Source organism: Miscanthus floridulus, chromosome 8 (assembly GCF_019320115.1).
Source record: "Miscanthus floridulus cultivar M001 chromosome 8, ASM1932011v1, whole genome shotgun sequence".
Classification (NCBI taxonomy): Eukaryota; Viridiplantae; Streptophyta; class Magnoliopsida; order Poales; family Poaceae; genus Miscanthus; species Miscanthus floridulus.
The window spans coordinates 76,941,035-76,964,295 of NC_089587.1; the positions used below are offsets into that span (position 1 = coordinate 76,941,035).

Genomic DNA, 23,261 nt, shown 5'->3' on the forward strand with positions numbered 1-23,261 from the left:
GGGTGTGTGTGTTGGGTCACTTGGACCTTTGTAATTCTTTCTCTACCTTAATGAAATGACGCGCAGTTCTCCTGCGCTGTTCGAGAAAAAAAAAAGGTTATAACTGGTTGTAACCTGTTGGCAAGAACTTTGGTAATTAATTTCACTGAAGAATTCAGCAGTGAAATAGGCCTAAAATCAGAAACATTCCTGGCACCATCAATCTTGGGAATGAGAGTGATGTAGGAGGAATATTTAATACTCCTTAGACAGACTGAATTTTCAGAGAAAGCATTGCAGAGATTATAGAAATCCTGCTTGGGTTTATTGTAAGGTAGTCAATCAGTTATACCTTTGCTCTTGCTCAGTTACAGTCAAATGCTGAAATCCTTAAGGAAACTGTGGGTATTTGGTAGTATTCTAGTGTGCTAGAAACTTTTGGGCCTATAAAACTCCTCTCAAATTCAACAGTTTCTGTGCGAGGTATCTGGATCCCAAAACCGTTTGCTCCTCTCAAATTCTATTTTAGATTTGCATGTTTCGAGGTTTTCTAAGAATTTTAGTGTAATTAATGATAAGACAGGTCTACAGGGAATTTGAGACCTGAAGAATGGATGCTGGAAAACCAAAACATGATCACCTCCAGTTTCATCCAGTTACTTCCAAGTTTTCAAAACACTGGTTGTGTTACAGCACATGTGGAAGTCAATTACTGTTTGGTTTTATCTCATTAAAAAAAAGCAAACATGACATGTTAACATTGAAAAAAAAAGTGGATTATTAGATAAGACAACTAAAGTAATCAAACCAAAAACACAAATAGGGGAGAAGGATCACCTTAGACCTTGTTTGGATGCATGTGTATTCACTTCAATCCGCGTGTGTTAGAGTGGAGTAGAATGGAACTTAGTTTAATTCCACTTCAACCCATATGGATTAAGATGAATACATGTGCATCCAAACAAGGCCTTAAACACCATCCTATTGAATCATAATGAAGAAGGCCAAGGACCTTACGCCTCGCATCATTTCTACGGCCAGCACCACGTTTGACCACTGGAAGTTGTTTAATCCCTTTAACTTCCATAAGAACCTTGGCAGTACTCAGGTCCTTTTCTGGAAAGCAGGTCACCAGTCCTCTTTCATTGCCATGGAACTGAAAACCTCGAGTGAGGCATGATGACACAAGAGAAGAATTTGCCTGCGAAGTTGCCAAGTAAATGTTTGTATTGCTAACATAATGAGTAAATAACATGAACTAGAATTGCAGCCACAATATGAGCAGTTTACATACATCCAAGGTCGATGAATTTGCCTGGGTACTATCAGAGTTTTCACTTGGCACAAATCGTTTACAACAAAGGTCATCTAATGTTACAATTCCCTCGAGAAAATCTTCATTATATACAACAAGAACACAGCTTTGCTGCTTCCCTTGCATAAGCCTTGTTGCCTCCTCGATGGTGAATGTAGGTGTGACCTTCACATAATGCTTTGCCATTGCTTGCGATACCTGGAAGAGTGATTGTTAGGAAGTTGCAAAATAACTCAAGCATCACATTTCACAATTGTATTGATTATTTAACTTTCTATAGACAAAAAAAGAGAATAACTTTAATTATCAACCTTCAAGTCATCAAGAAGCATCTCCTCATTGTTACTACCATAGTGGTAGGGATCAACGTCTAGAATTGCGAGTTCAACATTGTCTCCATCTTGTCGCCTCCAATCAGTCTCATTCCTATCTGTGGGAGGTAGCAGTGACGAATAGCCATGGCGAGGTGATGTTGCCTCGAATGTATCTTTGCTACCAGATTGGTTTACAACAGATGGGACCCATATTGCTAAACAACAGCTCCCTGTTAATCAGCACAAAATTATGAATATATTGAATTATGGTGCAGTAAAAAAATTGCAAACCCAATGTACACTACCATTAGAGGAGGTAGAATTCTGTAATCCTTAGTCAATTCAAAGAGCAGCAGCACAGATGTCAGTGGAACAGAACACACTGATGTCAACGTAGCAGTCATTCCCACCTAAATCGTATGGAAAGTTAGCACACTCTTGGAGTTATCAAGCGTTAAACTGACTAACAAACAATAAGAGAGGATGTGCAACAGCAGTGTTACCTGGAATCGCAGATTTACTAATTCTTCTGCTGAACCTCCAAAAATAGCACCAACAGCAGCCCCAATCATCAAACTTGGAGTTGGAGCATAAAGGCCACCAACAAGACCAGAACCTTTGCAAAGTGCCATTGCTAAAACTTTTGCAGAAGCTAATTGAGCCAAGAGCCAGATTCCAAGGGCTGAAGCACTTTTACCCGTATGTAGAATCTCATCGACATTGGTGAAACCCCAATACAATATTCCTGGGTACCTTAAAGCTATTAAACCTGCTCCAAGACCACCTAAAGCAGGACATACTACAGCAGGAAGGCCAACTTCTTCCTATCAAGTCAAGTCTTAGTGAACCAAACAACCAACTGCCTGAATGACACACTCACAACACTGCAAAGCATGCCCAGAATAAGGTAGAGTGGCAGATCTGGAGAATATAATCTTAGTCAGTTGTATGTTGAAACAAAGTAACATTAACGGTAAAAAAGTTGGAGAAATACAGCTCGTGTTAGGCCACAAAGTATTGCAAGTTACCAAATTTTAAGTGGCAATAAAAAATGCTAGCTCATGAAAACACTGATAAAACAGAGTTGTAGGTACTTCTACATGGAATCACATGTGCTGCATCATGGTGGTAAATAGCAGCAACAAAACCATGAACCTGCCACATCTGATTATTAAAAGACTACAGAAGGGCAATACAATTATCAGTTTTTGCTCCTGGGAAAGCAATTATAACACCAAAATGAAAAAGAAAAAAAGAACACATGTTCAAGCTCTTACCATAAGCCTAGAGGAGGATTAAGGAGTCAGATAAAGTTCGATTAGGCACTAGTGCCTAAAGTAGGAAATAAAAGCTTTATTTGAGTTCCCAGGTTTCAAAAAGAGAATGCTAGACAGGCTGCTGGAGGAAAATATAGAAGTTGGAGACAAGATGGCATGGTAATGAACAATTGCTATGAATGATTTACAATCGGAACAGAGTTGATTACAGAAATCCACACATTAATGTTTCTCGAAATAGCAAACGTGTAAAAAATGTACGGGCCGCGCATCACACAATGACAGACTGAAATTATCTCAAAAATATAGATGGAAATTAGAGCCAAAAAATAAGGTGAAACCAGAACACATGCTTCCCTATATCTTGAAGGTAACTAAGAAACATCTACCTTATTAACACCAAAAATGATCAGAATAAGGTAAAATACCAGCAGCAGATTTTAGTTCATACGTCGGGACAATAAATGTTGCTTTTTCCCCTAGCAAAACATCGGAAACAGTTGATGATATAACTCATGCCAATATAATCATAGCACTAGTAAATGGTGGAGAATTTTCTGCTCGAAGTGGACTTAATACTGTTTAGATAGCAAAAAAGCATCCAGCAACTGCAGCATTGAAATCTAAAGGAACATAGTAACAAAAGTTATGGGAGGATATAGGGCAAGAACCCAGTAGCATGATGGTTACAAAAAGGAATTTAGGGGGTTGGCTGGAGCTTCTAAACTCCAAGAGCTCCTTGCCCGGTCGCTGTCCTTGTCTAGGTTGATCAGGGTTTTAGTTGTTGCCTCTTTTATTTTTCTGTAAGAGTTTGCTTCCTGTTGGTGGTGTGTGTGTCGGGTGGAGTTCTTTGTACTTGGGCCGGTTCCTGCCGGCCCTCTGTTTCATTCTTCTTCTTAATGAAATGGCATGCAGCTCTCCTGCGTTGTTCGAGAAAAAAAAAGAATTTAAGCAAATATTTATTGTTCCTAAAATATTTCATGTTTCCACTTCCTAAACAAAAGTGCAATTTTTGAGATAAAAATGGACGATATCTTAGCAACATGAAACAAAACTGGAAACACATCCCTTTCATTTTCGGTCCATCAAGTCCATATTTCACGAATGGAACAGATAACTAATTAAAATACCAGAAGCGATTCCAGCAGCAACAAGAGCAATTCTCCATTCCCTATTGTTCTCCATCATTTCAGCACACCCATTTGCACACGATTTACCAATATCAACACTGGGTCCTTCTGGCCCCAGTGAACATCCTGTCCCTAAAGTAATTGCGGCTTGGATGGCTTTGATTGTGGGAAATCAATACCCTCCCTTTAAGGTTCAAATAAAAAAAAATGACCAGGGGGAGAAATGTCCCCCTGATTTTGTCTTAAGAAGATGGTGCCGTGACTCGAACCCGGGCTGGCTCAGCCAACCGCTTCTTTGGCGTGTTGTGCTGACCAGTTGCACCGTGAGAGTTTTGGCTTTAAGGTTCAAATAAGAACTTTGTGTAAATAAAAAAAATGCACAGCCAAACACAATTAAATAGCCCTCATGCGATGACTATATGTTCTCCCAAACTAAGATATTCTCCTTTTGATTTGAATAGCTGTTACGGACCAGGGACCGGAGAGCGTAAGAATGCGAGGTGGGAGGTCAAGGCTTGAAGGACCGGCGACGAACAGGCGGAGCCGTCGTCGACAGATGGGTTTTGGACGGGAAATAGCAGGTCACGAGAGGAGTCGCCAGGGAGCAAAGGGAGATTAAATCTCAACCCTGGCTAGTCTCTTGCATTAAAGATTTGCAGTACTTATACAACCCAATCCTAACAAACTCAATAACAACTCAAACCAAATATCTTTCCTAAACTCTAGGACTCTGATAACTGATTGGCAGCAGCTCGGCTGCGCCCTGGTAACCGCGCACTGGCCCTTGCCCGACTCAGCCACGGTGCCTGCGCTGGTACACATTGCCCGTCATGACATCTATTCCCTCCTTGGGAAACAGCTCGTCCTCGAGCTGAAACGAGGGAAAGCGAGCGCGGAAGTCGTCGACGGCCTCCCAAGTTGCGTCGTCTTCAGGCAGCCCTTCCCACTAGATAAGCACGTGCCAGACACCGCGACGAAGCTGACCACGGAGCGCCCGAGCAGGTCGGTGAAGAACTCGGCCATTGTGCATAGGTGGCAGAGCAGGTGTCGCTGTCGGAGAAGGACCCCGGAATGGCTTCAAAACGCCCACATGGAATACATCATGGATGCGGGCGCCTTCGGGCAGCCGGAGGCGATAAGCTACGGCACCCACGCGCTCCACCACCTGAAAGGGTCCAGCAAAACGCGGACTGAGCTTGCTGTGGAAACCCGGGACGAGCGGCTGTGCTGGCCGATGAAGGATGCGGAGCAGCACCCAATCGTCGACCTGAAACTCCAGCGGCCGGTGATGTGCATCATAATGTTTCTTGGCATACTCCTGGGCCTGCAATAGACGGTCGCGCACCTCTGCCAGGAACTCGTCGCGGTCGCACAAGTGGCCGTCCACAATCTCCGTGCGTGCAGTCCCTGCTGTATATGGCAGCAGTGCCGGTGGAGGTCTGCCATACACGACCTGAAATGGTGTCGTCCCCAGCGAAGTATGGTAAGTGTTGTAACAAAATTCCGCCCAAGGAAGCCAATCCGGCCATGAACGAGGGCGATCACCACTGAAGCAGCGAAGATACATCGCAATAGTGAGGTTGACAACTTCGGATTGCCAATCGGTTTGTGGATGGAAGGCAGTGCTCATCCGCAATTTGACCCCTGCTAACCTGAACAGATCACGCCACACATTCCCAGTGAATACCGGATCACGATCACTGACAATCGAAGATGGAAATTCATGCAGACGAACAATGCCCTCGAAAAAAGGCCTTGGCCACCGAGGCTGCTGTGTATGGGTGACTGAGAGCCAAGAAATGAGCCTACTTCGAGAAGCGATCAACCACGGTCAAAATAACACTCTTGCCATGGACACGGGGCAGACCTTCGACAAAATCCATTGCAATGCCGGACCACACTTGAGTAGGCACATCGAGGGGCTGCAGTAATCCTGCTGGGTGCAAGTGTTCAGTCTTGTTACGCTGGCAAGTGACACAAGAATTGACGAAGTCACGCACCAAGCGACGGTCATGATCCACCACAAAATCCTGACGAAGGCGATGCAAAGTTTTCTGAATGCCTTCATGTCCTGCCGTGTGAGCCAGCTCAATCACCGTGGGCAGTGCAGCAGATGTGGGTGGCACATAGACGCGTGAGCCACGCATGATGAGGCCATCGGTGATGTGCCATGGCTCCCCGCGGTCTGCCACCACGGAGTCACGAAGGGCGCGGAGCGTGGCGTCCTGCTGGAGTTCCTGACGCATTTCGTCGAAGAGTCGGAAAGACGGCCCAGAGAGAGCGTTGAGGTGGGCAAGCTGACCCTCACTGTCCCCCTTTCTGGACAGGGCATCCGCCACCACATTGAGACGTCCGGGCCGATATTCCACAGCAAAATCATATCCAAAGAGCTTACTGACCCACTGGTGCTGAGGGACCGTTGATAGCCGCTGATCGAGTAAAAATTTGAGAGCATAATGATCTGTCCGCACCAAAAATTGTCTGCCCCAACGATAAGGTCGCCAATGGCGAACAGCCTGCACTAACCCAATCAACTCCCTTTCATAAGCTGCTAACTTGAGATGGTGAGCTGCAAAAGGCCTGCTGAAAAATGCCAGAGCGCCTTGGCCTTGATGAAGAACCGCACCAAACCCTGTCCCCGAGGCATCACAATCAACAACGAAAGTGTTATCAAAGTTGGGAAGCTGAAGCACTGAGCTGTCGAGAGGGCCTTCTTGAGAGTTTCAAAAGCCTCGGTAGCTTCTGGTGACCACACGAACGCCGCCTTTCGGAGCAGCGCGGTCAGCGGCGCCGCAATAGTTCCGTAGTTCTGGATAAAACGGCGATAGTAGCCGGCGAGCCCTAGAAACCCCTTGAGGCCCCGCGGTGAATGAGGCTGCGGCCACGACGAGACAGCTTCCACTTTGTCCTGATCCATGGCCACACCGTGGGCCGTAATGACATGGCCCAAGTAACTGACTGAAGAAGTTGCGAAGGAACATTTGGAGCGTTTCAACTTAAGCTGATTGTCGCGCAGTGCAGAGAGGACCATGTTGATATGTTGCAAGTGTTGTGACCACGAGGGGCTATAGATCAGGATATCATCAAAAAAAACGAGAACAAACTTACGCAAAAACGGCTGCAGGACGGCGTTCATCAAGCTTTGAAAAGTTGCCGGCGCGTTTGTAAGCCCGAAGGGCATAACCAAGAACTCAAAATGACCTTCATGTGTGAGGAAGGCTGTCTTCTCAATGTCATCAACATGCATCCGCACCTGGTGATAACCTGAACGCAGATCAAGTTTGGTGAAAAAGCGGGCGCCTTCCAACTCATCCAACAGATCCTCGACGACCGGAATTGGAAATTTATCTTTCACTGTCTGCTGATTCAGGGCACGGTAAACTACACAAAAGCGCCATGTGTCGTCATGCTTCTTCACCAACAGGACAGGGGCCGAGAAGGCTGAGGTGCTCTGGCGGATGACGCCCTGCTGTAACATAGAGGCGCACTGGGACTCAAGTTCATCTTTCTGAAGCTGCGGGTAACGGTATGGCCTTACTGCCACTGGAGCTGTATTGGGTAGCAAATGGATCCGATGGTCGCACGGTCTCGCCGGCGGTAGCCCTTGCGGCGTGGCAAAAACGTCCTCAAAGGACTGCAGTAGTGTGTCCAAGAGGGTCGGCACCTTGCTGATGGTATTAAGACGGCGGGTGGACTGAACATCATACCGTGTGGAACCAATGCCGTGCCAGAACACGCAACGCGCCCCGCGCGTGAAAGCCATGCATAGATCATCAAAATCCCAAAGGATCGGGCCCAAAGAGCGGAGAAATTTGATGCCAAGCACCATGTCCCACTTGTCCAGAGGTAAAGAATAACAGTCCACTGAAAAGAATTCGTCGGCAATGCGAATACCAACATCGTGCACTAGCCCGCGGCACTCGATGCGGTCACCGTTGGCAACTATGACTCCAACGCCAGGGCACGGGGAGAAGTGAAGACCAACCCGGCGTGCGACGTCCCCGCGTATAAAATTGTGAGTAGAGCCGGAGTCCAGAAGCGCAACACACTGCTCATTGCCGATTTGGACGTACACCTGCATGGTGTCCTCCGTGCGGATGCCGGCAATGGCGGCCAAGGAGATCTTAGGGGATTCTGTATCATCGGTTGCAGGCTGCTCTTCATCATCGGAGTCTCTTGGCTCTTCCACCAGATAATCTGATACTTCCAGATACAACAGTCGGGCGCACTTGTGGCCTTGCACGTATGGCTCATCACAATTATAGCATAATCCCATCTTGCGGCGTTCACTCATCTCGGCCGGAGTGAGCCGCTTGAACGGATGGCCCGGAGATGAAGACGAAGATGTCGTCGAAGAGCCCGAGGACGCCGTGGATGAACCTGCCGTTCCTGGGGCTGGCAGGGCTGGGTAGCCCTGGTTGCCGCGACGCGGCCCCCGGTTCGAAGGTGCTGGTAAAGTAGGAGGCGCATTCCGGCGCTCATAGGCGCGCGCCAAGCGCATGGCGCGGTGAAGATCCTGTGGGTCATGCAGCTCAACATCGACCCGGATGGAATCGGGGAGACCGTCGGTAAACAATTGGGCATGCTACAACGGATCCAGCCTGCCCGCATGAGCGAGCCGCGCCTGGAACGCGGCCATGTAGGCGTCGACGTTGGAGGAGAATGGCAGCCGGGCGAGGTCGGCCAGGTGGTTGGTGGACAACGCCGGTCCGAAGCGCTGATGGCAGAGTAGACGGAAGGCGTCCCACGACGGCTGCCCGGCGTCACGCTCCAGCACGTGGTACCACTGCTAGGCGACGCCTATCATGTGGAAGGAAGCCAACCACACTTTGTCAACCTCTCGGGTGAGTTGGCCGCGGAAGAAGGACTCGCAGCGATTCAACCACCCCAGCGGATCCTCCATGCCGTCATAAGTCGGAAAAGAGAGCTTGTGGAAGCGAGGGACCCCTAAACTGTCCGGTTGTTGTGGCAGATGGTGGCGGGGTGGTGACGCGTGCACCACAGTCGAGGACGACATGAGCGGAGCCTACATGATGGACGAGAGCGACGGGACCGGTGACGGCGAGTGGGGAAACGGGATACTCTGGATGGGTAACCCCGTGACCGGCTGGGAGGACACCGGGCCGCCGGCCGATGTGGCAGTCAGGGACGCCGGCGGCGAAGACTGCACCTCGGAGATGACCGGGGCCGATGCCAGGATGCCACCAAAGCCCGGCATGCCGCAGGTCAGGAGCAGCGCCTCCGAGTATGGCAGTGGAGCTGGTGATGACGATCCAGGACGGCCCTCAAGGGCGGAGACGCGCAGGTCCTAGGCGGAGACGCGCAGCGACAGGTCGCCGACTTGGCTCTACAGCCCCTGGATGGCGGTCAGGATCAGGTTCAGCGGGTCGGACGATGCAGGGTGTGGTGGGGGGCGGCGTGATTGACAATGGGTGCGGTGGTGGCAGGCAGGGTATCGTCGGTGGCAGTGGTGGTGGCTCCCGATGAAGCCATGGTCTCTGATACCAGATTGTTACGGACCAGGGACCGGAGAGCGTAAGAATGCGAGGTGGGAGGTCGAGGCTTGAAGGACCGGCGACGAACAGGCGGAGCCGTCGTCGACAGATGGGTTTTGGACGGGAAATAGCAGGTCACGAGAGGAGTCGCCAGGGAGCAAAGGGAGATTAAATCTCAACCCTGGCTAGTCTCTTCCATTAAAGATTTGCAGTACTTATACAACCCAATCCTAACAAACTCAATAACAACTCAAACCAAATATCTTTCCTAAACTCTAGGACTCTGATAACTGATTGGCAGCAGCTCGGCTGCGCCCTGGTAACCGCGCACTGGCCCTTGCCCGACTCAGCCACGGTGCCTGCGCTGGTACACATTGCCCGTCATGACAATAGCTGACTTAAGTACACAGCGCAACTGATGTGCAACGGATTTAGATCTAACCCTGTAAACTGCTTGCCGATTGCCAGTGGCTCAAGATCACAGTAAGAGAGCAAACAGGTGATAAAATCACCTTGATGGTATAGAATAATAAATCCACATTTAATGGTATGGAATCACCAAGATATCACCCCAATGACCAGTGACTCACAAAATTGAGAATCATGTTAATAAAGTCACTGGTAGCACTAACTAGTAAAACAACAAATTGAGCCATCTTTACATATGGTTAGCTTAAATTCTGTGTGTCTGTCAGTCTGTGTCTTTTGTTTTTCTTTGCATTCTGAGGAAAATAAAATAGTCATCCACCTAATAAATTGAGTATTACCAGACGCTATCTGATTAATTCGCAGCATAAAACAGAAAACAGAAAACCAAGTCGTTCATAAAAATCACCAGCAAGAAGACGGCAGGCAGTCAGTAGCACTAAAATTCAACATAAGACAAAAAAAAATGTAAACACTGTGAAGCATTCTACCATCCCCACGGCATGAAATTTCACATTTAGGAAACACAAGAAATACATTGAGGTCTATAAACAAAGCATCCTATAAACACCAAATCACGAACGCAAGCTGTAATAAACTAATTAAAACCAGCATACCAGTAGGGTTTCCTAAACATGCATACGACTCACAGTCGTCATTGAAACAAAAAGATGGCACATATTATTCCGTAAGAAACAACACGATTCCCCACATGGAGAGATCTCGGCACTCACCCCGCGATTGAACGCGGCGACGCAGATGCCGGTGGCGAGCCCGAGGAGGCAGCCGACAAGCCGCAGCGCCCACTCGGGCGGCGCGCCGTCCCCGAGCTCGTCGCTGTCCTCCTCGCCCCTACTCGGCGACGCCCCGGCCTCCCCGCCGCCGTGCCCCGCGGCCGCGCCCTCGCCGCCGAGGCTCCGGTTGGAAAGCCGGCGGTCCAGGTTCCGCAGCAGGCCCTTCACGCGGCTCCGGCGAGAGGTCGCGGCCGGCGAGTCCGGGTCCGACGAGGACGACAGCGCGGTCGCGCCTGCGCGCAGCCGCTCGAGGTCGCTCCCCGCCATGGGCCCGGGCTTAGCGGGTTTCTATTCGCAAGCATGCGCCTTGCCTTTCTCGGGCCGCCGCGGCCGCCGCAGCTGCTGGTCCCCCTCCGGCGTCTAGCCGGTACGCCGGAGAGCGGAGGGAGGGAAGATCCATTGTTTTTAATAAGTTTTTAAGTTTTCTCGAGGATCGAGTCCTTACGGTAGGGTTTTTCGTGCCAATTTTTTTTTTTTTTTTTTTTTTTTTTTGCTGCGGATTTATCTCCTCCTCCTCTCTGACGACGGCGAAGGAGAAGGGTGGAATCGTTCTTCCCATGATGGCTACGTTGAAGACGAGGACGACAACTACGATGTTAATAGCTTCATCGGCATGACGATATGGAGACCTTTCTTTCCGCACGGCGACATAAGACCGAGATGATGTCGCCGCCCTGGAATAATTTTCTCCGATGTCTTTTTTGTTTTGTCGTGGTTAGATCTGGCCACGATGAAGAACCAGGAAGAATAATTTTCAGATCAGTCCCACGATGAAGAACCAGGAAGAATAATTTTCAGATCAGTCTTCCACATTCTTCACTGGCAGAAAGAAGAAGGAAGATAAAAGAAAGAAATTTCTCAACTCTGCCTGCAGGAATGTTGGCCGTCGTTCGTTAAGCATATGTTCTCAGGCCTTTTGCGAGTGTCTGCCTATGCGGTCATCCATACGAAGCGTCATACATGTTTGGTTCTGAGATTTGAAGCTATTCACAGTGTTGGTACAATTTAGGTAAAAATATATTGTATTCCAGAGTGTTTGTAACGTGTTGAGGTACCTAGCTATTATATAACATAATTCTCTTTCGTCTACAAAAACGGCAGTGGCAGATCGCCAGATCAACACGCCATTGTCGTCGTCGTCAAAGTGCATAAAGAGCAGACATGTCATCCTGCTGTGCATGTATAGACGAAGCTCAAAGAACAGAGCAGGATTCAGGGAGCATGGAAAGATCCTTTGGACGAACAAAAAGGGCGGCACCTGTCCTGTGTTGCTGCTAGCCTCCCTCTACTACTGCTTCCTTTCAGTCAAAAACATCATTGCTTTTTTCTTTCTGCTTCGTATTTGCTTTCGGCGAAAGAATCGTTGGGTGAAATGTCGCGCGATCAGACGCCGCCGTTTTCCCCGGCAGACAAAAGCTGAGCTGAGCTCGTAAACACCACGAGAGTTTGCGTATCAGGCAACAAGCAACAGGACTGTGCATAGTTATACAGATTGTTGGTGCGGTGACAAAGAAACATTTCAGAAAAACTACAGATTGTTGCTGTTTGGCATTCAGATTTGCCCATAGATGCATCATAGATTTGCCCATAGATGTAATTATTGTTGTTGTTGTTGTTGTTTTAGGAAACATAGCACTTTCCAGCAACTTTAAGGCATGACGCAGCTGTTTGTTCATCAAATCTGAACTCGAGATGATAAAAGGAAGAACATCTTCATTTCTGTTTGTTCAGCCTGGGAGGCTCACTGGTAGTAAGGCGATGATGCACATTGGAAGGTTTTCATCACTGGATGCCTCCAGGTTCAGTTTTACGTAAGGATGTTCTAGCTGTGCCTACTTCGACGGTTCCTTCAGAGGCAGCTTTTAAGCTCGGGTGGACGGATTATAGACCCACTTCAGAGCAGATTATCAACTAACACAGTTAAAACCTTAATTTGTGCACAGAGCTGGCTAGAGCCCCTGAACTGGTCAGAACGGACAATGATTACATCCAAACAAGAAAAAAGGGATTAGAAATGGCTTCTTCGGCTGATCCAGTGTAGCAAAGATAGCAATTTAGCATTAAGTGATCATGTCAATCTGAAGAAAGATAGCAAATACTAAGCAATTTTCACTGACCAAAGCCTGTAACAAGCATGCCATTTCCACTCCATTACAATTTGCTGAACACACACAGTAGTAAACCTACTATCATTGCTACTAAACTCTAACAAAGCCAGGCTGTAGTATCTAGATCAAATGGAGCACTTACAACTCAGAGCAACTGGAACTGGAAATAGATACATACTGCACTCCATCTTGGAACTAAACACGTCTCTAGTTACCAAAAATCACCTCAGCTCGCAAACTACGCATCTCAGGTACGCACAGCTGTGAACGAATCTGTCTGAAGACCTTGGACTACATCAATCAATCTTTACAGATGAGAAGAGGTAGTGCACGAAGGCGAATGACGTCAAAAAGCCAATGGTTCCGGTTGCCAGCATGATTGCAAATGCCATGAGGAATGAGTAGCCAACATAAAGTATTGCAGAGACAGGCCCGCTCAGGCTTCTGAGGTCAAAGACCAAGTAGTTGATGGAGTAGAGGAACACGTAGAGAGCGACTGAACCAGAGGCGAAGAAAGCCTTCCACCACCACCTCCAGTCCTCCATGCAGAGATTCATGTATGTTAGTACAACGGACACCTCGGCGCAGACAGCAACAAGCAGCAACAGGACAATCAGCAGGAAACCAAACACATAGTAGAACCTTCCAAGCCAGATGCTCGATAGAATGAAGAAGAGCTCAATAAACAGGGTACCAAATGGCAGTGTTCCTGCACCAAGGACAAGAAGCCACGATGGATACTTCCTTGCAGGGATCTCTCTGGGGATCTGATTGGTCCGAACAGGGAATTCAATTTTCTCCGCTCTTGTACCAAGAAAACCACCAAGAAGGGTTAATGGCACAGAAATGCAGAACCATAGAGCCAGGAGGGTGAAAAATAGTGAGATAGGTAAAGCCCCCGTGCTCTCGCTTTTCCACAACACAAAGTCTAGGACAGTAAGGACCGTAAACATGACACCAGGGAAAAAGCAGGCAGTCAACCAGGACACTGATCTCCAACCTTCAGATGTGCCCTTAATAGTCCTCCAGAACCGAACACTGACATACCCACTTGCAATACCAAGGAAAAGATATAGAACAATCATCCCAGTAAGAAGCATTCCTCTTGAGGCTGGAGACATGAACCCAAGTGTGGCAAAAACGATTGTTACGACTGCCATGCCCAAGATCTGAACCCCATCACCAATCATTATGCATAACAGCTTGGAACAAGTTGGCTCTCTAAATACATCTCCGACTACAAGTTTCCAGCCAGATAGTTCCTCATTCATCTGAGCCTGCGCTTCCTTGTCGAGCTCTTCATACCTAGTCAGGTCCCTCCTGACAGTTCTGAGGAATATAACAAAGACAATTCCAGCCAAGAACAAGATCACCATGAGGGAGTTCATTATAGAGAACCAGTGGACCTTGGCGCCAGCCTCCATCTTCAGATAGGCATCCCACCTAGACGGCCATCTGATGTCGCTCTTGACAAACTCAACATCATAAGTGAATGTAATCCTCTCCTGTTGCCTGATCACTTGAGATTTCTTAAGCTCCACAGGGCAGTCCACCGAGTCAATCTTGTCGTACATATTAAGCTTAGAGAAATCCTCAGCATTACGCTTCACACTGCAAGGCACAACCTGAAATCCAACAATCTGATACCCAGACATCCCATTCTTGTCCGTCTCTGAGATGACAGCAGATCCTTCTTCTCCAGTGCCAATGATTTCCACTTTTCCACCCTTGTACTCATGGACCAAGACCTTAAACTTCAAATGGTTGATGATATAATCATCCGAGGTACCGGCAGGAGAATAACCAACAGGAAAGCCAGTCCACTGTACCGTGACACCATTCTGCTCAGTAAAACGCATGACGGGCAGATTGTCCAGCATCATGTTGACCTGGTAAAGATCGCGGGTGCGCTGCTTAAGGAGCTTCGCATCATTCTCATTAAGCCCTTTTGTGGTGCAGAGGAAGACAGACTCATTGACATTCACACGGAACCGGTAGGGCGAGTTGTCAATCTGGTCACCCATCAGAAGCTCACCCAGATTCTCAGCACTCTTCTTGATGCCGCCCTTGGGACGGCAGTAGGGCAGGCTGTAGTAGTTGAAAGGCATCTCCGTCTCGATGGACGTGAGAGAGTTCACCTTGGCGTATATCAACTCGCCTTGGGAGTATGTGTGCATGTAGCTGCCAGGCAAGTAGAACGCATCGGCCGGTGAGACGACAACCAGTAACAACGCGACCCACAACAGTGGAGCCATAAAACAGGGACTGTGCAGCGCTCGAGCCATCGGAAGCAAAAAGTGCCCAGCACCTAGAACATGGGTGAGGAAACCTGTAGCCAAACAACAATTTAGGTTATGTTTATATAAGAAGGCAGCAAAAATCTACAAGAAATCATGACTACATAAGCACAAAATTTTGGACAGGAATAGACTGAATGTATGCTGCAAGAGTGCAAGTGCAGAAACCTAGATCCTAATTTTTTTTTCCTAGAGCAACGCACTGTATCTTTCTGCTCTCGCAGTTGAGACCATTCACACTTGTTTGCATTGCTGAAATTGGACTGCCGCTATAAATCATAGGAACCAAACTAGCAGGGAAATTTCTGTGTGCAAGAATAACACGGACTCTCTTACCCAACAGGCATACACAATTAGGCACACTTATGAGGAGCAAAAGCATCCTACGGAAACCTGTAATGTAACAAATTAGCTATGCACTACGAAGCCTCTAATTCGGGAAGCAGGCAATTAGTTAGTCCTCATTCCTAACTCGCCCAGAAATTGGAAGCATCCTGCAAATATATAGTTGAGACAAGCAAGCAAAGCCCCACCTGTGGTGACTAGTGAGCTTAATTCGGGAGTAACCATCACCCAAGGATCTGAACTAAGGCATCCTTACAATTCCTCCTCACAAACTTGGCCATCTCAAATACCACGAACTACGACGGTACTGTACAGTAGCCGGTGGACTCGGCACGCCTGAAACGTCTACGCTGCCCGCGAGGCTGCCCAGCACCCCACCGTGGCAAATACGAGGTGGTGCCAACTAATCTGATCTAGGGGTGGAGGATCTGCCCCGAGGAGGCCAGAGATCTATAGAGCAAGCAACCGGGCGAGAACCAAACCAAATCGCGAGGCTGCAGCGGGTGGTAGAGAAGAGGGAGAGGGAGGAGAGGCCTTGTAGAACGTAGGGCGCGAGGGGAGGAGGAGCGTACCTGGCGGTGGTGGCGACTGGCGAGGCGAGGGGAACAAGGGCGTGGCGCTGGCGCCGGAGGGGAAGACGAAGACGAAAGTGGGGGAGGGGGGATGCGTTGCGTTGGGTCCTGTGGGCGATGGCCGGTGGCGCATCCAAATCTTCTCGAGGCTTTTACACGCGTGCCATTTGGCCATTAAAAAAGTTACTGCACACACATGCCACATTTAACTTCTTTGCTCTCTAAGTCATTTCGTCCGTTTTTCTACTTAACGGTGTCAAACAGAAAGGTGAAATGATCATTTTACCCTACGGTGGGGTCCGTTTGTCAGCCACGCGCTCGAACGAGGTGCAGGCGCGCCTCCCGCGCCGCCGCGGCCAAGAAGAAGGAGATGGCGGGGAGCTGCAGCAGCGGCATGAGCCCCGACAGCGACGTCGAGGGCCCTAGCGTGCAGGGAGGCGGCCTCGTCCCCAACGGCGGCGACGAGAGCCAGGAGGCGGCGCGTGTGGAGTTGCCGCAGCCGGTCCTCGTCGTGGATGAGACGCAGCACGCGTGGAGGTCTGCCCCAGCCGTCGCCGGCGCGCGCGGGCGAGCTCGGCCCCGACCGCCTCGGCCGACCTCGACCCCGGATAGACACCGCAGACCCTGGACAGCCGGCGCGGGCGCGGACGCGCGCGGGCGAGCTCAGCCCCGGCCGTCGCGGGCATGCGTGGGCGAGCTCCGCCCCGGCCAGCCGCCGCGGGCACGGACGCGGGCGAGCTCTGCCCCGACCAAGGCGAAAGAGAGACTCGGAGCAGAGAGCAGCGATGTGGGGGTATTAACCCCTATACCCTTACGGCTAGGTTTGGGTCGGCCTGGACCAGGGGGTCCGGCCCACTAGAAAGACGACGTGCGGCTCAGCTGATCTGCTCGGAGTCCCGCGCAAGGAATCAAGGCAGACTTGGAGATCAAGCAAGATCCTGATCGGTTAGAATAGGAATCCTTATCTGGTCACCTATGGCAATTGTAACTGGTTGAGATTAGTTTTCAGATCTGTAACCTTGTCCCCCAGACTATATAAGGTGGACAGGGGACCCCTCTCAAGGGGAGATCTTATTGACACACAGCAATACAATCAGACGTAGGACGTAGGTATTATGCCTTCACGGCGGCCGAACATGGATAAAACCTCGTGTCTGTCTTGCGTCACTATCTCGTTCGTAGCTTACGCACCTGTTTGCCGATATTCTACTACCTTGAGCATACCCCTAGGTAGACTACCGACCATATTTCGTCGACAGTGGCGCGCCAGGTAGGGGGTGTGCGTACTGCTCCCAGACGAACAAGATGGTCATCATCCCTAGTTCCATGGCTACGCCGAACGGCCTCTCATTCACCATCGGCCAGATCACCTGGATCACTGGCTCCGACAACTTCATCGCCATGACCACGGAGGAGGCGTAGATCCAATCTGCGTCGACCACTGCTTTACCAGCATCAGCTACGGCTCCGACCACGTTGGATCTAGCTCCGGCCATATCAGCATCGTCTTCAGCCACGCCGACAACCCGTCGTTCGCTTCCTCGCTACAAAGGGAGGCAGATCGACAATACCAACCTGCTCGACTCCATCGATCAGGTCGGCACCAAGCTTGCTGAAACCCTAGCTCTAGTAGATTCGATTCAAAATCAACCTACCGAGCAGGTAACCACTACCCACAACAAATCTACCCGACCAGCTCGGGCCAGTCGTCCTGCACGACTCGGTACGGATCTCGTAGTCACATCTACTCCTGAAGGGTGCTCCGTTCGTCGCCGACCAACCCCCGCAACGGGTCTCCGGCTCTTCAAGTGTGAAGCCTTGATGGAGAATTATCAGGCTCAACCCTATGGCCTGCGAAACACTGCTTCCAACTACGCGTACAATATACAACGCTGCTCGGATCTGTGTTCTATACATCGACCTCGCCAAAGCCACGCAACTTCGTCAACATGGTTCGGATTGAGGAGTATCAAGAAGGGTCGGTCCACACAGTTCAAGAGGACGGCTCAAGCCCCCCGTCCAGCATCGCATCTAATGGCTCCGTCCACACTGAGCTTCAACATCGTGACAATGAAGAAGTTGAATACGATCTGGATATTCCAGACCACTCCCCGGGGTTCCCACGATTCCTATCCTTCCCACCAAGGCGAGGAGACTTGATCAATATCGTCAGTAATGACGAACCACCGACAGTTGGCGAAACAGAACAAGAAAGGCTAGCACACGAAGCACGCAATATTGACCGGTTTAATCACAGATAAGCCGAAGCCGAGGTAGAAGAGGAGGCACGACGCATAAGGTTCTAGCCACGCGATCTCAACAATGCCTTTGATAGGGTAGAGAAAAAGCAGATCTTTAGGACTCCAAGCGCCAACGTAGCTGTTGCTATAGTGACAATGCAACGACTACCCAATACTCCGGAAATCCAGGCAATTCGTGATGATGTACAAGCTTACCTGACGGCTGCTATAGCCCAGACCGCAGAGATTGCAAACCAAACCCGGGCTCCATCCGTCTCAGTCGAATCAAGCCGTGGTCACCAGTACTCAAGTCACCCACAGCCAACCAACCAACATGGCTCGTGCAACAATGACCCACCAGACAATAGTCAAGGCGGAAATGGTGGTCATGATGGTGGTCGGGACGACAACCACCGCGACTACCGGGACGACAACCGCCGCGACAACCGAGACGATAATCGACGCTTCTCGGAGATGCGCATCAAGGTTCCATCGATCTCCGACAACGAGGCAATCAAAGCTTTCATCACTGGTCTCCGCTTCCACGATGCCCTAAGGAATAAGCTCCTCCGCAAAGGACCTGAATCGGTCATAGTGCTCCTAGCTACTGCTAAAATATATGCGAACGCCGATGATGCTAAAAAGATAATCATCAAAGAAGTAGCAAGGGTTCCACACTCCGACCACCCCCCACACCGCGATGACTACCACAGCAACCATGGTCGGAATGACAATTTTGATCACCGCAACCAGCGCAACCATTTTTGTGACCACCACAACCAGCGTAATTAGCGGCGTAATCGCCCTGACGATTACAGGGGCAAGCGTGCTCGGGAAGATGACGGTGAGGTCAACATCGTTAAAAAAGGTGGCAGATGTCGCAACTACGAAGAAGACTACACCAAAGCATTGAAAGGACCCTGCCAGCTCCATCCCAAGTCAAACCATACCATAGAGAATTGCCGTGTTCTCAAATCCATCTACACGCACCAACAAGCTCTGGATAAATCCGACAAGCCTAACGATGCAGGGGAGCAGCGTAACGAGGACAATGATGACAAAGACGCAGATCCCCATCACAAGTACATTAAGCCAACTGACCACGTCCACACCATCATTTGGGGTAGAGTGTCCATCGAGACCAAACGAGAGCGCAAGCTGCTCGCCCGCGCTTGCTTGAACGTGGCCAATGCCGATAACCTTATCACCGATCCACGGCTCCCTCCTTGGTCTCACCGCGAGATCTCCTTCAGCAGAAAGGACCAATGGGCTGCAATACCTGAGCCAGGGCATTTTCCTCTGGTTCTCGATCCTTGTATCAACAAGGTTCAGTTCGATAGAGTGCTGATTGACGGCGGCAGTTCCATCGATATACTGTTCAAAAATAGTTTATCAGCCCTAAAGATAACATAGGCTGATCTCAAGCCATACGAGGCATAGTTCTGGGGTGTTCTCCTCGGATAGAGCTCCACACCTCTCGGACAGATCACGCTACCTGTGCAATTTGGTACCCCAGACCACTTCCGCACCGACTACGTCAACTTCGTGGTCACCGACTTCAAAGGCACCTACCATGCTATCCTTGGCCGACCAGCGCTCACCAAGTTCATGGCCATACCTCACTACAGGTATTTAGTGCTCAAGATGCCTATTGAGAAGGGGGTTCTAACTCTCAGGGGCAACGTATACGTAGCTTACACCTGTGAGGATGACAACTTCAAAATAGCAGAGGCTCATGACCTATCTATTCACATGTCCGAGACCACGCTCGACGCCAAGTAGACCCTAGCCGACCACCTGGAGATCCCAGAGCTCGAGGCCCCACGCAAGAACATCAAGTCCAAAGAGCACAAAGAGATCCACCTGGTCGATAGTGATCCTAGCAAAATGGCCCTATTGGGGCCAACCTAGATCCTAAATAGGAAGACACGCTCGTCAGGTTCTTGAGGAGCAACGTGAGTGTGTTCACATGGAAACCCACTGACATGCCCGATGTACCACTACTAGAAATCCTTTCATCTATGACGATTTCGGAATGACGATAATAGTTTTGGTCATGGAATAAGGTTCATTAGTGACGAAATTACGTAGATGGTCATAGATGATTGGTTTGGCCGTCAACCCCTTTGTTTAACTATGATGAATTTGAAAGAATCATCATACAAGTGTTCGGTGATTCGTCATAGAAGTGAAAGAGAATAGTTTCACCGTTCAGGTCCCACCTGCCAGATAATTATTTCGTCATAAAAGTAGAATTTATAAAAAAAATTGGTGGTGCCTTAGAATCGAACCCACCACCTCTTCTCTCAGAGCCAAGTTGGCTTACCATCAGAACAAGACTTCGGTCATGTTTAGAGATTGGAAGTTTTTTTCTTATTCGATTATTGAATGAATCATAAACCCAACCCAACCGAACCCAATCCAATCCAATCCACCCAGATCTAAATCGAATCGGGCAGGGGGCGGGAGGAGGTGCTCCGGCGGCGGGTAGCTGCTACGGCGCGGTGTGCTTCTCCGGCGGTGGGTAGCTGCTGCGGAACGGCGTGCTTCTCCGGCGAGCAGCTCTGGCGGCGGGTAGCTGCTGCGGTGCGGCGCGCTTCTCCGGTGAGCAGCTCCGGCGGCGGGTAGCTGCTGCGGCTTCTCTGCTCCGGTGGCAGGCCGCTCTGGTGGCGGTCAGCTCCGGCGGTGGGCTTCTAACGGCGGGCAGCTGCTGTAGCGCGCTTCTCTGGCGGGCAGCTCCGGCGGCAGGCAGCTGCTGCGGCTTCTCTGCTCCGGCGGCGTGCTTCTCCAGCGGGAAGCTCCGGCGGCGGGCAGCTGCTGCGGCTTCTCTGCTCCGTGTTCAACCTACTGCTACTTCAGCTACTTAGAGGTACTGTCATCTTTCATTGCCTGCAATTCATAGCATTTCATAGCTGTTTAGACATGGCTTATTAGAGGTAATTGTTGTTACATTGATTAGATGGACAGGACATGGATTCGTGCTACTCGGTTCAATGATAAGTTCACAGACGGCGTTGATCAATTTATGTCATATGTTCGGGATAGATTCAATGCAGATGATGTTATACTTTGCCCCTGTCGCCATTGTCTGAATCAGTCTTCGCTGAGTCAGAAAGATGTGCATAACCATGTGTACCTCTATGGATGGTCAGCTACATATACTCGGTGGGTACACCATGGGGAAGCTTTTGATGCTGAGATTATTGAAATTGCAGAGGATGCAGATGAGCCTAATCATCTAGGTGATGTGGTCAATGAGGATGAGGCTGACAATGAAGATGATCTGTGTACTGTAGAGATGCTTGCAGACTTGTACACAGCTGTAGAAGAAGATGGAGAACAGCCTATGTTTGTGAAAGTTCTTGAAGATGCAAAACGTGCTCTTTGCCTAGGTTCTGTTCATTCTAGGTTCTCTTTTCTAGTTAGATTGCTACACATCAAGTCCTTCTACAGGATTAGCAACACAGCAATCAGTGTTATATTGAAGTTATTGGCAAGGTCATTCCCTAATAGTTGTCTTCCAGATTCATATGACAAAGCAAAGACATATCTCAAAGAATTGGGCCTTGGATATGAGTTAATCCATGTTTGTGACAACAATTGTGTGTTGTTTCGGAAGAATCTTGCCAAAGCGAACATTTGCCCAAAATGCAAGGAATCTAGGTGGGTAGATGCTGATGGTGCCAAACGGGTTCCAAAAAAGGTTTTGAGATACTTTCCTCTTATACCTAGGCTAAAGAGGATGTTTGCAAACAAAGCAACATCTAAGGAGACCCGGTGGCACAAGGAGAAGAGGGTGGTTGTGGAAAATGAAATTACCCATCCAGCCGATGGTGAAGCCTGGAAAGACTTTGATGATATGTATCCTAGCTTCGCTGAAGATGCAAGAAACCTAAGGCTTAGTTTAGCTACAGATGGCTTCAATCCATTCGGGAACATGAACACAAGTTATAGCATGTGGCCTGTACTTGTAAAGGTGTACATGAACACAAGGTATACCTCGGAACTTGATCAAGCACTTCTTAAATATCGATGGTAAATTGTGGCGCAAGAACGCGAAGGAGGAAATCTTGATGAAGTGTATAACCTAGGAGGATGGTGAACATCTCCTAGACAAAATCCACTTTGGCTCCTGCGGCAACCACGCGGCCTCGAGAACGCTGGTCGACAAGTCTTTCCGAGCAGGGTTCTATTGGCCGTTAGCTGTAGCCGATGCAGAGAAGCTAGGCCACCATTGTGAAGGTTGTCAATTTTTTGTCAAGAGAATCCACGTACTAGCACACGAGATTCAGACAATACCAGCCTCTTGGCCCTTCGCATGCTGGGGACTGGATATGATCGGGCCTTTTAAACTGGCCCCTAGAAAATTTACATGTGTCTTTGTGCTGATCGACAAATTCTCCAAGTGGATAGAGTACATGCCCCTGGTCAAGGCATCTTCAGAAAAGGCTGTCGCGTTCCTCGACCAGGTCATCCACTGCTTCGGCATACCCAACAGCATCATCACTGATCTGGGTATTCAGTTCACTGAGAACGCTTTTTGGGACTTCTACGATGAAAGGAGCATAGTAGTAAAATACGTCTCGGTGGCACACCCTAGAGCTAATGGACAGGTCGAGCGGGCAAATGGTATGATCCCGGATGCACTTAAGAAGAGGATGTACAGAGAGAATGATAAAGCTCCTAGAAGATGGCTCAAAGAGTTACCAGCCGTGGTTTGGGGTCTCAGAACCCAGCCCAGTCACAATACCAGCGTATCACCATACTTTATGGTTTATGGCGCTGAGGCAGTGCTCCCTGTAGATATAGCCTTCAGATTAGTACGGGTAGAGAACTTCGATGAAGACAAGGCCAATGAAGTGCGGGAGCTAGAAGTGAATAGTGCAGAAGAGAAGCGGCTCGATTTTTGCATACGTACAGTCAAATACCTTGCTGTTTTGCGCAGGTACTACAACAAGAACGTCAAGGA

At 49.3% G+C, this 23,261-nt stretch overlaps 4 protein-coding genes across 5 annotated transcripts; 1 reads left to right on the forward strand and 3 right to left on the reverse strand.

The window, feature by feature from the left end:
• Nucleotides 1–326: 326 nt before the first annotated feature.
• On the reverse strand, nt 327–2,240 carry LOC136469421 (chloride channel protein CLC-f-like). The gene is made up of 4 exons (XM_066467622.1): nt 2,147–2,240; nt 1,606–1,838; nt 1,274–1,492; nt 327–1,180 (listed from the first exon to the last, which is right to left on the reverse strand). Exons 1-4 carry the CDS (start codon nt 2,238–2,240, stop codon nt 902–904), a joined length of 825 nt encoding a protein of 274 aa, XP_066323719.1. The 3' UTR covers nt 327–901.
• LOC136476746 (chloride channel protein CLC-f-like) lies at nt 1,700–11,813 on the reverse strand. 2 transcript variants are annotated; one of them, XM_066474684.1, is made up of 4 exons: nt 10,671–11,813; nt 2,112–2,529; nt 1,914–2,018; nt 1,700–1,838 (listed from the first exon to the last, which is right to left on the reverse strand). In XM_066474684.1, the coding sequence occupies exons 1-2, from the start codon at nt 10,995–10,997 to the stop codon at nt 2,485–2,487; spliced, it is 372 nt and encodes a 123-aa protein (XP_066330781.1). In that variant the 5' UTR covers nt 10,998–11,813; the 3' UTR covers nt 1,700–1,838; nt 1,914–2,018; nt 2,112–2,484. The 2 variants fall into 2 exon arrangements, with proteins under 2 accessions (XP_066330781.1, XP_066330782.1); XM_066474685.1 differs by having other exon boundaries at nt 2,112–3,805.
• Nucleotides 11,814–12,809: 996 nt separating this feature from the next.
• LOC136472662 (transmembrane 9 superfamily member 12-like) lies at nt 12,810–16,191 on the reverse strand. The gene is made up of 2 exons (XM_066470369.1): nt 16,053–16,191; nt 12,810–15,167 (listed from the first exon to the last, which is right to left on the reverse strand). The coding sequence occupies exons 1-2, from the start codon at nt 16,183–16,185 to the stop codon at nt 13,135–13,137; spliced, it is 2,166 nt and encodes a 721-aa protein (XP_066326466.1). The 5' UTR covers nt 16,186–16,191; the 3' UTR covers nt 12,810–13,134.
• Nucleotides 16,192–16,422: 231 nt separating this feature from the next.
• On the forward strand, nt 16,423–22,331 carry LOC136469422 (uncharacterized). Its single transcript, XM_066467623.1, has 3 exons — nt 16,423–16,589; nt 21,029–21,161; nt 21,252–22,331. Exons 1-3 carry the CDS (start codon nt 16,423–16,425, stop codon nt 22,329–22,331), a joined length of 1,380 nt encoding a protein of 459 aa, XP_066323720.1.
• Nucleotides 22,332–23,261: the final 930 nt, after the last annotated feature.

What these genes read in the sequence shown, in the direction of transcription:
- LOC136472662 (XM_066470369.1), bottom strand. Translation starts at nt 16,185, where the DNA reads ATGCGCCACCGGCCATCGCCCACAGGACCCAACGCAACGCATCCCCCC. An exon ending in CCAGTCGCCACCACCGCCAG is followed by an intron (nt 15,168 to 16,052) that starts GTACGCTCCTCC and finishes GTTTGGCTACAG; the next exon opens with GTTTCCTCACCCATGTTCTA.
- LOC136469421 (XM_066467622.1), bottom strand. Translation starts at nt 2,240, where the DNA reads ATGGCACTTTGCAAAGGTTCTGGTCTTGTTGGTGGCCTTTATGCTCCA. An exon ending in TGTTGGTGCTATTTTTGGAG is followed by an intron (nt 1,839 to 2,146) that starts GTTCAGCAGAAG and finishes GCTGATTAACAG; the next exon opens with GGAGCTGTTGTTTAGCAATA. An exon ending in CAAATTCATCGACCTTGGAT is followed by an intron (nt 1,181 to 1,273) that starts GTATGTAAACTG and finishes GCAACTTCGCAG; the next exon opens with GCAAATTCTTCTCTTGTGTC.
- LOC136476746 (XM_066474684.1), bottom strand. Translation starts at nt 10,997, where the DNA reads ATGGCGGGGAGCGACCTCGAGCGGCTGCGCGCAGGCGCGACCGCGCTG. An exon ending in TCGCCGCGTTCAATCGCGGG is followed by an intron (nt 2,530 to 10,670) that starts GTGAGTGCCGAG and finishes TATATTCTCCAG; the next exon opens with ATCTGCCACTCTACCTTATT.
- LOC136469422 (XM_066467623.1), top strand. Translation starts at nt 16,423, where the DNA reads ATGGCGGGGAGCTGCAGCAGCGGCATGAGCCCCGACAGCGACGTCGAG. An exon ending in GAGACGCAGCACGCGTGGAG is followed by an intron (nt 16,590 to 21,028) that starts GTCTGCCCCAGC and finishes TCTGGCGGGCAG; the next exon opens with CTCCGGCGGCAGGCAGCTGC. An exon ending in GCTACTTCAGCTACTTAGAG is followed by an intron (nt 21,162 to 21,251) that starts GTACTGTCATCT and finishes TACATTGATTAG; the next exon opens with ATGGACAGGACATGGATTCG.